The sequence below is a fragment of the Pholis gunnellus genome (assembly GCF_910591455.1).
Source record: "Pholis gunnellus genome assembly, chromosome: 20".
NCBI lineage: Eukaryota > Metazoa > Chordata > Actinopteri > Perciformes > Pholidae > Pholis > Pholis gunnellus.
Window position 1 is genome coordinate 3,410,035 of NC_136547.1, and position 17,371 is coordinate 3,427,405.

The 17,371-nt window shown below is 42.9% G+C and overlaps 1 protein-coding gene across 1 annotated transcript in view; it reads left to right on the top strand.

The window, feature by feature from the left end:
- The window catches only part of reck (reversion-inducing-cysteine-rich protein with kazal motifs), a 61,687-nt gene that overhangs the window by 24,406 nt on the left and 19,910 nt on the right, over positions 1–17,371 (top strand). The window contains exons 5-14 of the mRNA XM_079181225.1: positions 1,541–1,626; positions 1,760–1,807; positions 2,429–2,462; positions 3,367–3,564; positions 4,257–4,521; positions 4,612–4,785; positions 11,334–11,546; positions 13,927–14,063; positions 15,456–15,599; positions 15,704–15,892. Coding sequence (XP_079037351.1) covers positions 1,541–1,626; positions 1,760–1,807; positions 2,429–2,462; positions 3,367–3,564; positions 4,257–4,521; positions 4,612–4,785; positions 11,334–11,546; positions 13,927–14,063; positions 15,456–15,599; positions 15,704–15,892 — 1,488 coding nt within the window. The remainder of the gene's footprint in view (positions 1–1,540; positions 1,627–1,759; positions 1,808–2,428; positions 2,463–3,366; positions 3,565–4,256; positions 4,522–4,611; positions 4,786–11,333; positions 11,547–13,926; positions 14,064–15,455; positions 15,600–15,703; positions 15,893–17,371) is intronic.

Consider the following 17,371-nt stretch of genomic DNA (forward strand, 5'->3'; position numbering starts at 1 on the left):
GTGATGTTTTGGCCATTATTAGAATGCATCATTGCTGTTTCACGTAACCTTTATGTTTTACGACACCAGTAAAGAATATACGTTGAGCATTTTGTTAAAGCTCTAAAGTGTCTTTTAAGTGCAACGTGTCGGTGCATCCTCAAGTGACGCCTCGAGCTCGATGAGGAGACGGATATCTGCACTGGAGGAAATGCTTGTGAACAATCATCACCGTAGTTACATGTTCATGATGTGCTGCCTCTTCTCTACAGTTCACCTCCTGTGAGGCGTTGCCTCTAATCTGGCATGTCTTTTGTTCATAGTCCTGTTTCTCATTAGTAAAAGTGTGTGTGACATTTAATTCAAATTTAAAAAAATAATAAATCTATTGATCTCCATGGGTAAATTGGGTCACTGTAGCAGCAGTGATTGACCAACCTAATCACCATTTCTGTTGCTGTGTCGGGCAACTTTCAGTCAATATGGCAAACGAAACCATTTATTCACCAAGCGCAGTTGAAAATGACTAACTGCAGGAAGGCTGTCAGGTTTACAAACAGAAGCCATCTTTTAATGCTGCTGTGAACACTGGCTGTGGTACCGATGCTGAGCTCACTGACAGACTTTTACATTTTGGAAATGGAGAGAGCAAACAACTCATCTTCCAAGTGGCTTTGTTGCCAAGAGCAGAAACGTAGGCACGAGAGGGGAGAGAGCAATGAGACCAAGTGGCTGTCCGAGTACACGCTAAGTTGTGATTGGTGCGTTGGCGTAAATGGGCGGCGCTGAAGATAGGTCAATCGCAGCAGAAGCAAGAAAGACTCCAATCACCACGGAAACCTGTTTTACTCCACCAAGACCAAATCACTTGGCCCAACTCTTCAACAAAGTGAATTTAAATCTGCCAGGACAATTTTGATTATATCCTGGTAACAGACAGACAGAATAGAATACACACATACACTGAACTAAAATATAAAACGCAACACCTATGTTTTTGCTCCACATCTTAAGATTTTTCTCTGCCCATAAAAGGTGTTTTTTGGTCACCAATCTGACAGGTGTGACACACAGTTTTGAGGGAGCGTGCCATTTGGCATGCTGACTGCAGGACTGTCCACCAGAGGAGCCACCGAGATGAGAGTCTCTGAGACGGATTTTTCATCAGCTGGCTGGTCTCAGACGATGTGGAGGTCCTGGGCTGGTGCGGGTACTTGTGGTCTGTGGTTGTGAGGCCTGGTGGCGATCCTGCAGGCAACATGCCAAAGACCCTCCCTCAAAACATGGATTATCTTGGCAACGTGCTCACTAACACGGATTTTAACCAATTTTTAAACAGAATTTGAGGGAAAACATCCACTTGAGTAGAAAAAGTTTTAGATCTTTTATTTCAACATCAAAAAAAGGTTACGTTTATTTTTTTGTTCAGTGTATATGAAGCTTTTGCTAAAGGTCAGTGTTGTCCGATGAATAAATCAGTCTCCACAAACTGCACAAGCTCCATAAAACAGATTCACAACATAACATATTGTTGATTCTGTGGCGCTTGATTTGTCTCCAGGAGTATCCAGGAAGTCGGACGGCTGGGTGGGGCTGGGCTGCTGCGAGCTGGCCATCTCAGCTGAGTGTCGCAGGGAATGCAGACAGGTGAGATATCGTGAATACAGTGTGGCCAACTTTCTTTGTGAGAACAAGTGTCTGGACATTCGTCTCGCTCAGACCTGTAGCTCCACCTCCACCGCTGTGTTTTAGTGACTCTATTTCCCTTTTTCCCTTATAGGCATCATCTAAAAATGACATAACTAAAGTATGCAAAAAAGTCACAGAGGTAAGTCCAATAAAATGAATTGCGTATTGTGATCATGAATGAAAGAGCAGAATAATGTATAGACTCCAGTTCTCTAAATTAAGTAGTAATACTGCCACGATTGCTACTGTACTTCTACTGCATATTCCACTAATGTAAAACTGCTACTACTGTGAAACTCTATACCATACGAACAGTCACTTGTATGGTATAAGTACTATTTAAAATATTTTTTTTAAAGTGAAAACTAAATGAACATCATTGTTTAAAAGAAAGCTATATAGATTGGAAAAAATATATAAAAAAGGGATAAAGAAGAGAGTCACCATACCTCTTTATTTACATATAAATACAAAAAGACAGCCATTAAAAAAGGGAATCTTCATAAAAACAAAGTTTCCAACCTGGGGTGTGGACCATTTAGCAGTCGTTTCCTGTACTGTAGGGTCTTTTTTACATCTTCAGGCCTCTAAGAATTTGAGGAGGAGAAACCAGTCTTCTGCTCGTGACTCACATCCATTCTGAGGCCTTTCATTTAAACAGTCACTTGTAAACCACAGACACAGCTTTAGTAGTTGTTTTGTTTTTTGTCTCATACTGTGTTAAGATTAATCACCACCAGCTTCTCTCTTCTCCTTTTAGAACTCCCTCTACAGCTGCATCACCAAAAATGAAAGTAAGTTGTCACACACACACACACACACACACACACACACACGTAACCGAGATAAACAGTGACGACGCCAACGGCTGCAAACACTGATCTCACATCTCCCTCGGGCCAATAAATAAATAAACCCATCAAGACCACCGCTATCTTCTCGGAACCAATAGGTGGCCTTGTTTGTGTAGATACACAACATGCACACATACACACACTCACACAGCAGAGCCATGTTATTTGCCTGGCAGGATGTGAGGTCACTAACTTCCTGTTGAAAGGTCGAATGTTTTTTTGTTTGTTTGTTAATGTCAGCTTTAGTGAGAATAATCAAATCTGAGGAGGTTTAGAGCTCTGAAGTTGACCACAAGTTAGAGTCAATGAAACAATGCTAAGGACCAAAAAATCAGTTCAAGGGTGAATCATTTATTACACATGCATAATGAGATGAAAAGTGAAGAGTCTCTGGCAATTAGACTCCACCGTGACCTAGTATATTAACAGGGGGTAGTCATTGATCAGGAATACCCCCTCTTGGAGTGTAAAGAGAGTCTTCCTGATTTCACTTTTGCTAAGCTTTACTTAAAACAAAAGACAAAGCATTAAAGCATGGTGGAAATAGCATGCTAGCTAGCTAACTGGCCTGCTGTATGCTAGCTAGAGAGGTAGCTTGCTAATGCTGCCATGCTTTAATGCTACACTGGTTACAGAAAATAGGAGTGTAGTCTTTTACAGTGTTTTTTTAAATACTCACCCTGAGCCCATATGTGTATTTAAGTTTGTCACTGTGTGTGTGTGTGTGTGTGTGTGTGTGTGTGTGTGTGTGTGTGTGTGTGTGTGTGTGTGTGTGTGTGTGTGTGTGTGTGTGTGTGTGTGTGTGTGTGTGTGTGTGTGTGTGTGTGTGTGTGTTTTCCCTCAGTGGGCTCCAACTGCTGCAGCTATGCAGGGCGCCACACCACCTGCAGGGAGTACTGCCAGGCCATCTTCAGGACCGACTCCACCCCCACCGTGTCCCAGATCAACGCCGTCAAAGAGTACTGTCAGAGCCACAGCCCCCAGCTGCTCAGCTGCGTCAGCAACTTCACCAAGTCCTACCCCATACGCAGCCCCATCGACAGTGAGTCCGTTCACGCTTCGCAATGCTCGCATCCAGCCGACACTCCAGTGCTGCTTTATTACAGGAGCACTGGATTCATTAGTCCCTGTTGTTCTGGGTGTGGTGTCATAGCGACTGTTTCTCCCACTGAAACCTTCATGATAGAGCATCATTCCTTAAATACAATAGCATTAGTTGGGAACTCTCTTCCAGAAGCCCTCCAATGAGAATCTATCTTTGTAGGCTTTAAAGGTGTGGCCACATGGTCCAAACAGATAGGGGGCAACATTTCACCTCTACTGGGTATATGCAATTTAAATTCATTCTTCATTTACTACTAACTAACAGCAAGGCAAGAATACACAAAACTCAACCAAAGTGCTTTATGGGGGATGAAAGTAGAACATGTTTGCCGTTACTACTACCCCAACTTTTATCTCTTCATCTTTCGTCTCTTATTTTTGTTCTTTTCCCAACCCCAGCTACATGCATCCCTAAACACACATTCATTTTTTTAATTAGAAACACTTTCTGTATACACTATCACGACTGGGTGTGGACCTATATGTGATGGTAGCCATCTTTGTGTTTATTGTGCCACTAACCGGTGGCTGTAAAGTAATGTGTGTGTTATTTTCTACGGGAGGAGCCATAAATATCATGAAAGAGTACATATCCCAGCACTCATTAATCCACCCGTACCTCTCATCCAGGTCTGTACTGCTGTGACCGGGCGGCGGCCACCCACTGCCAGGTGGCGTGCCGGCGGATCCTTCGCACCATGAGCACAGAGCATGAGATCATGGAGGGTCTGATCGACGAGTGCGGCTCCCAGCCCCTCCCTCAGGAGCCCATGTGGCAGTGCTTTCTGGGCAGCGCCCACCCTCCCTCCCCGCCTGAAGAGGAGACCCCCCACCCCGCCAAGATGGACTGCGCCAAGCTGCACTGCTGCTCCAAGGCGAACACCTCCCTCTGCAGGTACGGCGCGCCGCTTAGTGGAAGCTGCTGCGTCGCTGTCCGGAGCACAAAGTTGAGGTGAAGTGTGTCTCTGTGTGCTCACTCTGACAGGGACATGTGCCAGGAGATCAGCACCAACTGGGGCAGCCAGACGTGGCAGGACTTTGACCAGCTCTGTGAGTACAACCCAGTGGAGACGGAGCTCATTAACTGCCTGGCCGACGTCAGAGAGCCCTGTCAGCTGGGCTGCAAGGACCTCACCTACTGCACCAACTTCAACAACAGGTCAGACTCCTGGATGCTCACCATGGTTGGACTGATGGGAGTGTTTTCCATGGTGGTAGCTCCTCTCTTTGTCAAATGATATTTAGATATCTAGTCCTTCTCATGTCAGTAGAAACACATATTCCTTTTGTATGTTCAGATAACACACGGTGATCATAACCAGCTCCAAAACAACACAAGTAGCCAAAACATTTTTTATTTTTTAAATTTTGTGTTAATTTTGGCAGTCCCCGTGGACAAAAGCGGTAGCGTTTCACCAGAGAAAACAGCAGAGTCTCTTTAGAAAACCTCCTATTTTACTGCAGCAGGTTCTCACAGTCTGCCCCGCTCAGGACTGGTTCTGGTTCTCCCGTGCCTCCCTTCTCTCCAGCGGGCCAAGCAATACGGCCTGGGTCTCCAGCTGTCGAATGGGCTGTTTGCATTTCAAGGGTCACATTTCATGTTTTGGTAAAGTGAATGCTGGTAATAGTGAAATAGTTTTACAGCTAACACTTCAACCACTTCAGTTGCCTTCTCAACTGCTGTATCTGCTTGTATACTGATTGACACGTCCACTGTTTACAGTACACACACTTCAACTACCTACAAACTATTTCAAATACTTTAATTTTTAACAAATTAACTGACAGTTTAACTTTTGTCTCTAGCTCTCCACATGAACTGCTTTCATCTCTCACACTTCAACTACTTTCAGTACTTACTATCTGAAAGTTATCGGCCGACTTTTCAGCTGCTTCCAGCTCTTTGCTTTAACCTTCAACTGTTAGTTCAACTACTTTCAGTGCAAACATGGAAATGAACAACTCCACTCTGACACTTCAAGTCCTTTCAGTGCTAACATTTCAGTGCTTCAACTAAACTGCAACTACAATATTTTACATCAAAGAATTCACATTGTAATCGTTTTACAGTGTTTACATGCTACAGTCGCACACTTGCATACAGTTTCTATTTTTATAAATTTATTTTTATCATCATACCCATTTCGTAATCCTTCAGCTGTGTGAAAATGCATCATTTAGAGCCTGAAGACGGAGAGAGGCAGAGAGGGGAAACAAGAGACATTGTTACACTGAACCCAGTGTGACCCAGGAGTTATCAGTACCACAGCATGTTTTACACACTGTCTACAGATGGGGCCAGAGGCCAAATGGAACAGCTTCAAAGGATGCACTGGGAAGTCACACTAACACACACACACACACATAAAAACAAACTCAAACATACTTCACACATACACACAGCAGTCTGCCGGTCACCTGGTGAGGGAGGCATCCACAAGAGCTCACAGACATTTGAGACTACAGCATTCTGAAAGGTCTACGCTGTGTGAGATGTGGGTTTCAATTAGAATGGAGTATCAAATGTTACTTAGATAGGAGACATTCAAAAAGTTACTGTATAGTTTGTTAAAATACTTTGTATTTTGTTTATTATCTGTACATACCTGAAGCTGCTGAATATATTTAGGACAGTATGATCTGCTCACTCAGTGTGTATCCTGTGGTCTCTGACTAACCAACTGGAGACGGCTAGTAACCAAGCTTTAGGTTTTACTTAGAGGCTTGCAACATAAGGTGCACCGCATAGGAGTAGATGACTTTAAACCCCGTCTGTGGGAAGGGGTTAATAGACTTCTACATACAGACTTTATCAAGCAAGTGACAATTCTGACCACCCGTTTCAGTTCCAGATTGATTATAGTTGAGCGACACTGGCAATTACCAGAAAGGGTTCTGAAACCATAGACTGCCAAAGTCACCCATTTCAAGCCTCGAGTTTGGCATTTTGGAGATCGCCATCTTGTTTCTTTGGAACCAGAAGTGACCATATTTGGTAGAGATGTTGTAGCTGGGGAACAACGAGGCCCAGCAGGGCCAGGTATCGTTAGCAGCAGCTAATGCTAGCACTAGTTTGGTGCATCAGTTATTTACATTAATGGTGATATTAATTGGAATGCTAATTTTGACTAGTGAAAAACAGGCTTGTTTGTAATGTACTTGTATTGTCTTTTATCACAACTGAATGCTGACTAACGCTGTGGTATTCACCTGTCAATCACAAGGTAGACCGTTAGTTTTAAGAGCTAAACTAGCTGCAGAGATACCAGTAGATCCAGACCAAGAGTACAGCCATGCCAACAGCTCTGTGAAGCTGTAATTGGGCATAGCAGTGGCACAAGTTGAATTTTTGACCTAATGATGGCACTAGATGAAAGGTCAGGGGATCATCACATTTTTAGGGTCCATCAAAATCTTATGTTAATCCATCCAATATTTGCTGAAATACGGTTTTATTTCTGGACTGGAGGTGGACCATCAGGCCAACATCCTTATCCTCGCTGCTAGCGTGGCTTAAAACAAGTTTAGAAGTAATGTTGTCTGATTCTTCCGAACCATCAGAGATAAGTTAGAAACTTTCATGCGGTATTCCGGGCACAAAATTATAAACGCTTTATTGTTTTACATTCCCCAAGAAAATATAATAATCCGATTAGAGATCCAAAAGAGTGGCTCAAGCTCAAACAACAGCCTTCTCTCAAAGTGAACAGCATTAGGCTTTCTGTTATCACTCACAAACACAATCATTTGACACATTGTGTTATTTCAGATCATGATGGCATGGAGCTCCTGCTGTGGCATTGTGGGATTTGAAGTTCAGGCAAACAAACTGTGTGTAGGCTCTTTGATGGGCTCCAGGGGAGAGCCCTGTGAGAGTCTCTCCTCCCCCGAGGGGTTCAAACGCTGGGCCTGTGTAGCCGGGAGCAGCATGGAAGACTAACAGCGGTCTGGAGCTAGTGGAGCATGGAGCTAATAACTGTGTGTTTATGTGTGTCTGTCTTTCTGCGTCTGTGGGGAGTGAGACAAACAAACTTGAATTAGAAACATATCCATGCTAATCCTGATTTAGAGTACTGTGTCCAAAACTGGATGTTTTCTAGACACAAGTCTCCTCACTGATCCAGAAGGTAACTCACTCACATACTCATTCATTTATTCAGACAGTAATTCTCAACTTTACCAATGAAATCAGACTTGTTACAAATGACATCATGATGTAGTTGTTATTTTACCAACCTATTGATCTGTTTCTAACAATGAAACCACAGCAGAAGCTCTTTACTTTGGGTTCATACCGCTGTAGTAAACCAGACTAATTAAGCCGACATGTGAGCATTTGGCTTTCCAACAAATCTGGCACTTCCCCAACTTTCCATGCACAAAGCAGCAACTGTGGTTATTTCACCCATGGTTGATGACGGAAAGTAATGGCGGAAATCTACATGTAGGTAAGCCCCTTAACTCCATGCACAACACGGTGGACCGTGAGGATGTTGCTCTACAACCTTAACCAGAATTTCGTTGGAAAGGAAGATGCAGAAGTTTGTGTGAGCTGCAGCAGCCCTGGTTAATCTGCTGGGACTGAGCTCAGCTCAGGGAAGAGCTTTAGTGAGTTGCTCTTAACAAAAGTCAGCTGATTGATGCATTTAGTTTTGGTTTGAGAGAAAAAACACGGTTGACCTTTTTTGGGGTAAATAAAGTTAAAACTCCAGGGCTTTACACACACACACACACACATAGGATAAACAAGGCATCCACTCATCAGGAGCAAATGGAATGATGGAACCACACCCTGAACTTCGGCCTGGGACCTTCTCCCTTCAAACCACCAATTAGCTGAGTCACTTGAGACCAAACCCACCAATCCGACATCAAAGACACTTCCTGGTGCGGTGGACGAGGAAAACAGCCCCTCACATGATACCTAGGGGACTCCCTCTGAGGACACTTACATGGTGGACGAATGTCCTTAAAGCTTCCTACAGTTTTTTTCTGTCACTCTGGGTTACGTGGTTGTTTATTCCAATCGTGCTGCACCGTGGCTTAAACTCTCTCCACGTACTGTGTGAGTGAGAGGCAAGATCATCAGGACGTAAACACAGGCTGCAGACTAAACAGCTGGTTACTCAATGAAGTCAAGCCGACTACTTTATTGTATACATTTGTTTTGTTCTAATAGAATAGTTTCCATTAACAAGTTTCCATTTGCTATTCGTGTATGTTTTACTACCACAAGCCTCCTCTTCAACACAATGCGAGCATGATAACAGGAGAAACCCCACCCCCGCAACAATATGTTTGTTTATTACGTTTAAATACATAGGCGAGATAAGACATGGGTTTAACAACATGTCCTCCCATAAAATAACCTTATTTCTTTATTTGGTAAGAGTGCATTGAACTCTCTTGTAAAGCATTAAATCAACCATCATTGTTGCAGTTGTGATTTATTTATCAATAAATAAATAATGATTAAGGTTGAATAATTCTTAATGACACAGGTTCCGATCAGTCAGGAATCGGCTATTTACAGACTGTGTGGGCTAAAACCATGGACTATATATAGGAAGTGGACTCAGTCATCTGGGATTACGACTGTCGCCATGTTTTTTTACCAACCAATGAACCATTTTTGGATTGTGGAGGAGTGACGTAGAGACGCTGTATACGTCTGTGGTAGTAGCAGCGACCTGTCAATCACAGTATGCCCCGCCCTAAAGCATGGTTAACATGAGCATGTAGAGTGAAATTTACAATCCCATCGAAACAGAATATTTTAGCACAAAGTTACAAGAGGGATTTAAATCAAATCATTTGAGTTTAGCACCGTACGGAGCTACGGAGGACCTCAGCCATATTGTTTTGGAACTGAAAACATGATATCCAAACACACCTCTCTCCATGCTGCTCCGTTAGCTGCTATGATCCATGACAGTTCGGTCGCCCCGACGTCTCATTTGATTGCATGATTTACTGTAAACACCATCAAGAGAAGACATCACACATTTCAAATGTTTTACAGAAGAGTAAAGAGGTTTGATGAAAGAAATACTCTGATACAGAATTTCTTCAAATAGATATGATAAGAGCTTTACTGATACCAAGCTGATGAACTTCAGTTGTTCTTTGACATGTATTTGGAATATAAGAAGAGATAAATGAGCAAGTAACACAGGGACACAGGATTAGAACTGGGAGAATGAATTCACTTCACTTTAAGTTGATCTATAACAGACACCAACAGATATTTTGACTTCAAACACAGAGGTCAACACAGAGGTCAACACTTACATTGTCTGTCTGTATGAAGCCGGCATTAATACTCTTAGTACCACCTGTGCTTTTGGTGCTTTGAAAAGTCAAAATGTGAGCCCGTATTTCTCCTCCTCCCCATTCGTAATTGCGGCCACCTATACCTACTGTTATCTGTGAACTGGCTGGTCCCCCTGTAGTTTAAATCCCATCCGGAGAGACTTCCGTGTGTTTTTCAGTGGAGCAAGAGCTGCTTGTCCTTCTACTTTTTCCCCCCTTTTTTATCAGCTCAGTTTGAAATTTGTCTTTTGTGTGCAAATGGAGGAAATCAAAAATGCTGTTGCTAATCTCATAGATGTAAACTGACATATTATGACAACAGAAAAAATGACAAGACAGTAAAAGACCCAGTAAAAGCTCACCCAGTGGTCTGTTGGGTCAGCTACTGGTGGGTGCTGATATTAGCCGATATAAGTGCACATTTTGGCAAATTATTTCCTTTTAAAAAGTACAACTTCTTAGCTAATAGAGGTTCCTGTTTGCAGTGTACCCATCAATAAGTAGCATGTTCTAAATGAAACCCAGCATCATGACAAGAGGAAATTTGAGGTTTTTGCACCGATAGATGCTCACTTCAGAAGACTCATCTTAGTTGTTTACATCAAAAGCTGTATATAGAAAGTAGAGACAGTCACTGTGACGTCACCCATTGGTTTGTGGACTGCCGTTTTGAAGTCTTGAGTTTGTCATTTTGGACGTCGCCATCTTGGTTTTTTGGAAGCAAAAGTGACCCAAGAGGGCTGTGAGAGGGTTAAAGTTGTAAGACTAAAGCACAGACAACTCCCAGACCAGACAACGCTGTTGTAGCGACCTGTCAATCACTGTGTAGCCCCACCCTAAAACATCCCCTGCTTTATGGTCTGTTTGACTCTAAATGGACCATCATTTACTAAATGAACATCATGCTGTATTGAAGAAGACTTGAAACTAGAGATTGAGACCATAAACTCATGTTTACAATGTTTACTGAGGTAATAAATCAAGAGAGAAGTAGAGTCATTTTCTCATAGACTTCTATACCACCAGAGGAGTCGCCCCCTGCTGGACTTTAGATAGAATGCAGGTTTAAGGCACTTCTACATTGGCTTCACTCAGCAGAACCAGAGGTTGCCGCCTGGCTAAAACGCGCTTTATAATAATTCACTACATGTTAACAATCAGGTAGGCAAGCTCATTAAGATATGTAAAAATGAAGATCAGTGTGTATGATGGAATAATGGTAATAGATTGTGGCAGAAGAACTTTCCCCCACCTTACTTCCCTAATTTCCTATTTATTTAGGCATATAGCACAGGCCTTCATCACATGGTTTATCATAACATTTCTCCATACATGTGTTTGCATCCTCTGGATTATCAGACTCTGAGTTCTCCCTCTGTCCGTCTCCTTCCTCAGGCCCACGGAGCTGTTCCGCAGCTGCAACGTCCAGTCGGACCAGGGCGCCATGAGCGACATCAAGCTGTGGTCCAACGGGACGATCAAGATGCCGTTCATGAACATCCCGGTGCTGGACATCAGGAAGTGTCTGCCGGACATGTGGAAGGCCGTGGCCTGCTCCCTGCAGATCAAGCCCTGCCACAGCAAGTCCAGAGGAAGCGTCATATGCAAGTAAGTCAAGGATTCAAGGATCATTTATTCTCCACTGCCGTCCTGGGTTACTCCCCAGTACTCAATTGTAAGGTCCAGGTTCCTTTATTTGTACCCACAGGGAGATGTGGTTTGCAGGAGAAAGAAAAACGAGGTATTCAACATGTCACACATTTTACAAATACAGACAATAAACAAACTATGTAAATACTCAAGGCTCAACTAAGTCAATAAAACCACACAAATATAATAAATACATATAAATAAATAGTAACAGGGTTAACATGAGCATGTAGAGTGAAATTTACAATCCCATCGAAACAGAATATTTTAGCACAAAGTTATAAGAGGGATTTAAATCAAATCATTTGAGTTTAGCACCGTACGGAGCTACGGAGGACCTCAGCCATATTGTTTTGGAACTGAAAACATGATATCCAAACACACCTCTCTCCATGCTGCTCCGTTAGCTGCTATGATCCATGACAGTTCGGTCGCCCCGACGTCTCATTTGATTGCATGATTTACTGTAAACACCATCAAGAGAAGACATCACACATTTCAAATGTTTTACAGAAGAGTAAAGAGGTTTGATGAAAGAAATACTCTGATACAGAATTTCTTCAAATAGATATGATAAGAGCTTTACTGATACCAAGCTGATGAACTTCAGTTGTTCTTTGACATGTATTTGGAATATAAGAAGAGATAAATGAGCAAGTAACACAGGGACACAGGATTAGAACTGGGAGAATGAATTCACTTCACTTTAAGTTGATCTATAACAGACACCAACAGATATTTTGACTTCAAACACAGAGGTCAACACAGAGGTCAACACTTACATTGTCTGTCAGTATGAAGCCGGCATTAATACTCTTAGTACCACCTGTGCTTTTGGTGCTTTGAAAAGTCAAAATGTGAGCCCGTATTTCTCCTCCTCCCCATTCGTAATTGCGGCCACCTATACCTACTGTTATCTGTGAACTGGCTGGTCCCCCTGTAGTTTAAATCCCATCCGGAGAGACTTCCGTGTGTTTTTCAGTGGAGCAAGAGCTGCTTGTCCTTCTACTTTTTTCCCCCTTTTTTATCAGCTCAGTTTGAAATTTGTCTTTTGTGTGCAAATGGAGGAAATCAAAAATGCTGTTGCTAATCTCATAGATGTAAACTGACATATTATGACAACAGAAAAAATGACAAGACAGTAAAAGACCCAGTAAAAGCTCACCCAGTGGTCTGTTGGGTCAGCTACTGGTGGGTGCTGATATTAGCCGATATAAGTGCACATTTTGGCAAATTATTTCCTTTTAAAAAGTACAACTACTTAGCTAATAGAGGTTCCTGTTTGCAGTGTACCCATCAATAAGTAGCATGTTCTAAATGAAACCCAGCATCATGACAAGAGGAAATTTGAGGTTTTTGCACCGATAGATGCTCACTTCAGAAGACTCATCTTAGTTGTTTACATCAAAAGCTGTATATAGAAAGTAGAGACAGTCACTGTGACGTCACCCATTGGTTTGTGGACTGCCGTTTTGAAGTCTTGAGTTTGTCATTTTGGACGTCGCCATCTTGGTTTTTTGGAAGCAAAAGTAACCCAAGAGGGCTGTGAGAGGGTTAAAGTTGTAAGACTAAAGCACAGACAACTCCCAGACCAGACAACGCTGTTGTAGCGACCTGTCAATCACTGTGTAGCCCCGCCCTAAAGCATACCCTGCTTTATGGTCTGTTTGACTCTAAATGGACCATAATGTACTAAATGAACATCATGCTGTATTGGAGAAGACTTGAAACTAGAGATTGAGACCATAAACTCATGTTTACAATGTTTACTGAGGCAATAAATCAAGAGAGAAGTAGAGTCATTTTCTCATAGACTTCTATACAACCAGAGGAGTCGCCCCCTGCTGGACTTTAGATAGAATGCAAGTTTAAGACATTGGCTTCAGTTTTCAAAACCGGAGGTTGCCCCCTATAGTCTACATTTGTCTTGGTATGTTTGTCTATATACCCTCAATTCCATTGTTTTTCTCATTGAATTCAGCCTTTGCTGTGCACTCAGTTATGAGAGATGAGATGGGCTTTGATGAACAGGAGGAGGCCACGCCCTTCTCTCAGGGTTCTGCCATGTCATGGCTGGAGTGTGTGCGTGTGTGTCATGAGTCAAATACAACCTTCCTCTCCCACTTCCCTTCAATGACATTACACCGTCCATCGCACGCTGCTCTCATCCAGCTACCGGCTGTGTGTGCTGGCAGAGCCTCTCGCTATCGAACAAACCTCAGATCTGCATTTGTAGGAATAGAAGTCAAACGTACCCACTTTATGTTGATATATTCTTATCGTTTGTTTCAAGCTGTGTTACACTGCCTTCTTTAGTTATCACTTTATCTGTCCTCAGGTCGGATTGCCTGGACATCCTGACCCAGTGCGGGGACAGGAAGCGTTTCCACGAAGGACAAACTCCAGAGAGGATCTGTGAGCTGCTGTCGCCCATCGACGACCCTGAACGCTGCATCCCCCTCCACAGATACCTCAGTGAGTCAGCAGGTCCTTCTCTCCTGTAGTAACATGCAGTAGGGGAGCTCAGTTACAGATGGAATCACCAACAAGATGTAGTATGGTTACTGGAAAGAAACATTTTGAAAAACCCAAATTGCCATCTAAGATTTTATAACCATACAGCTGTTCAAATGGCCAAATGTGCAGTGAATGGATTAGTGGCCACCAGGGGGCAGAACTGCACAGAAGCTGAGAGACGCATTACTGACATTAATCATCTCATAACATAACATCCTAGCAAACAGTTGGCTAAAGAGTGCTGCAGGTACGTTTTTGTGTATGTCTACCCAGGAAGTTAGCATCGCTCTGGTTCCCTTGCAAAAAAAAAAAGCAAATGGCTTCCATTGAATTTTTGGATCGTTGCAGAATATAAATTGCCTGTGTCCAGACGTTTGAATCCGCCAACTCCACCGAGTTTGAGTCGACTGATTCGTCTGGCATCGTGACATGAGACAGCAGTTTCTTGATTTAAAAAATGTAAATGAACAATAAACACAGCGAGGGGGACTAACGAATAAGCCAATCAGCGCCATGGGTGGGACTAACGTGGTTTTCAAGCTGCTGTTGTCAGCTGTGCCGAGTACCGAGGAGTAATAATAACAACAATGGAGACCAGATTCCCACAAAAACACAAATACAAACAAAGATTCCTCTTCATTCACCTCTTTTATTGCTGTTTATGTGTGTATGTATAGAAGTATACATGAGAAACACCTTGATAAGACAATCAATAGGAATAGAATTTGATGTGTGGGAAACTTCATTTGTTTCTATGATGTTAACAAATACATCAGACGATGCACAGGCAGTTTTAGTGATGTTGTGGTCTTGACTGGTCTTGAACTAAACTCATGAGTCCTCTTTGTCTGAGACCTAGACAAGACCAAAACCTGCAAAAGGTGGTCTTGAAACCGGCCTCCAGTACTACAACGCTGGGACACGGTAAACATTACACCCGCTGACTGAAGACCTTAAGTTCTAAAGTTATTCCAAGTCAAGAGGCTAAAGTCAAAAGTCATTGGTATTTTTGGATTTGGCAAATCTAAAGTCATCAGATTCATGACTGAAGTTGAACGCCAGTCCAAGTCACTTGACTCAAGTACATGGTCAGTAAGTGGTGATTTGAAGGTAATATATAATAAAATGTATGAATGCAGCCTGAATCTGAACAACACAGTTGGATACTGATTTCCCCAGAAACTGTTATTTTTTAGGGCAGATTTTCTTCTGATTGGGCTTTTATTTTGAAACTAAATCAATACGTTAAGTGTTCAGATTGTCGCCAACAGAAAATTGACATCTTATCTGACAGTCGTGCTTTCCATGTCCTTATCCACCCATCACCTGCATCCCCACCCCTTCACTCAGCCCCCAGTTCCCTAGGCAACAGCATCGTGGATGAGGTCATCCACCCGTGCAACCCCAACCCCTGTCCCAGCAACCACTTGTGCCAGGTCAACAGGAGGGGCTGCCTCGACGACCTCAACTGTCAGCCGTTCCTCTGCGTGCCGGGTAAGGCCAGCGACGGCTACGGCTCAACGCCTTTACCTTTGCTGCGTGTCTGCTGCGTAGCGGTCATTCTGAGTGTGTGTGTGTGTGTTTGTGTGTGTCCTCAGGCTGTAAACTGGGCGAGGCCTCTGATTTTCTGGTGCAGCAGGACGCCCGCATCCAGGTGCCGACTCGCACCGGTCCGCTGGGGTGCCACGAGGTCTGCAGCTGTGGTCTCAGCGGGCGCCTGGAGAACTGTGCAGAGATGCCCTGCGTGGACACCGACGAGCCCTGCATCGTAAACGGACAGAGGAAGAGTGAGGCCTCCCGCATGTCTGTCTGCATATCCAAAGAGTTTCTAGATCTCCTGGTAGTGATTATGACACCATTGGTGATCTGACTGCATGAATGAAGTCATTAGATTGAAACCACTTCCTGCGGAGAGGAGAATTACATTTGGACACTTTATACTACATTTACAATACTTAGAGGTGTTTCCATTTATTTACATCGACTTTCTTCCAGGTGTAACTGTGTAACTCATCTTACAGTTATTCTTATTGCCAGACTTGGAGCCCATGTGGTTCTGTTAAACACATACTTAAGTAGAATAAAACACAGTTCAAAACTTCTATTAAAATGTGTAATTATCAGATTGATCCAGTCTCAGTCTGAGAGGTCAGCCTCACGTTATGTCATTAAGAAACCAAAGCTGTTATCAGTCAGCGGCCACCTCTGCCCAACCAATTACAATGAGACACCACAGCAATTCATTCACAGATGTAGCCGTCACACTCGAGTGGAGATGAATGAGTTGTGGCCGTGAATTCCAAATGTCCTTCTAAAGTGGTGACTGAGGCAGGTGTTAATGCTGCAGGCCGCGTCTGTGACTGCTGGTGGCTTCACCTGGATCCAAGCAGGGAGCTCGGTGAGGCTTTTCTGTCTGTGGAGTCCTATTTTTCAGCAGAGAAACAGGTTCCTACAAACTGACACCCCACACTTCTCGCTATGTGACGGGGTGTGACGCGCTACAAAGTTGAGTGCTCTGTTGCTTTGTGGTATTAGGAGTTCATATTCCATCCATATGCTTTCAAAACAAGTGTGTTGACTAATATTTGTAAATGAATGCACAATTATGGCAAGACACTACAGGCAAAAAAATGATTCTGGCGCTATTTAGCTTCTCTATATATCATCTTCTTTCAGACTAGTGCAGAGAAAACATCCAAAATACACATTTAGGTGTTTTTTTTTGCTTTCATGTTTGTTTTCTTGTTTGTTTCCACATAATCTCCTAAGGAGGGGGGAGCTGCTCTGCTCTTATTAAAGACAGATGTCTACGACGCTGTTGTTTTGTGTCAAACCAAATTCCATTGAAAAGTCTGGCGATTTAACACACTGTTGCCTAACAGCGGGGATAGACACATCGCAGAGTATGATTTAGATCCCTTGAGAGCTTCTTCTCAAATTCAGCATGTTTGTGTTTCACATAGCAGCTCACTTGCTCTTATCAGGTGAGAGAGTTCATAATAAAAAGGTAACCATGAAATATAAATGCTTTTTCTTTATCTAATCCTCTTAATTCAGTCTTTTGAGTTTGATTGTGACTGTATGACACAAGGATTCAAAGATAATAAGACAGCATCTAGAAAAGCAGAGCACTTAGCAATGAAAGTAAGAGACAGAGCCCTTATTTACATTCCATTAGCGTTGTGCATTTATTAGTTTTCCTCTTAATCACTTATAATTGAATCACTTAATGCACACAAACCCAAGTGCTGAGTCATATAAATGAG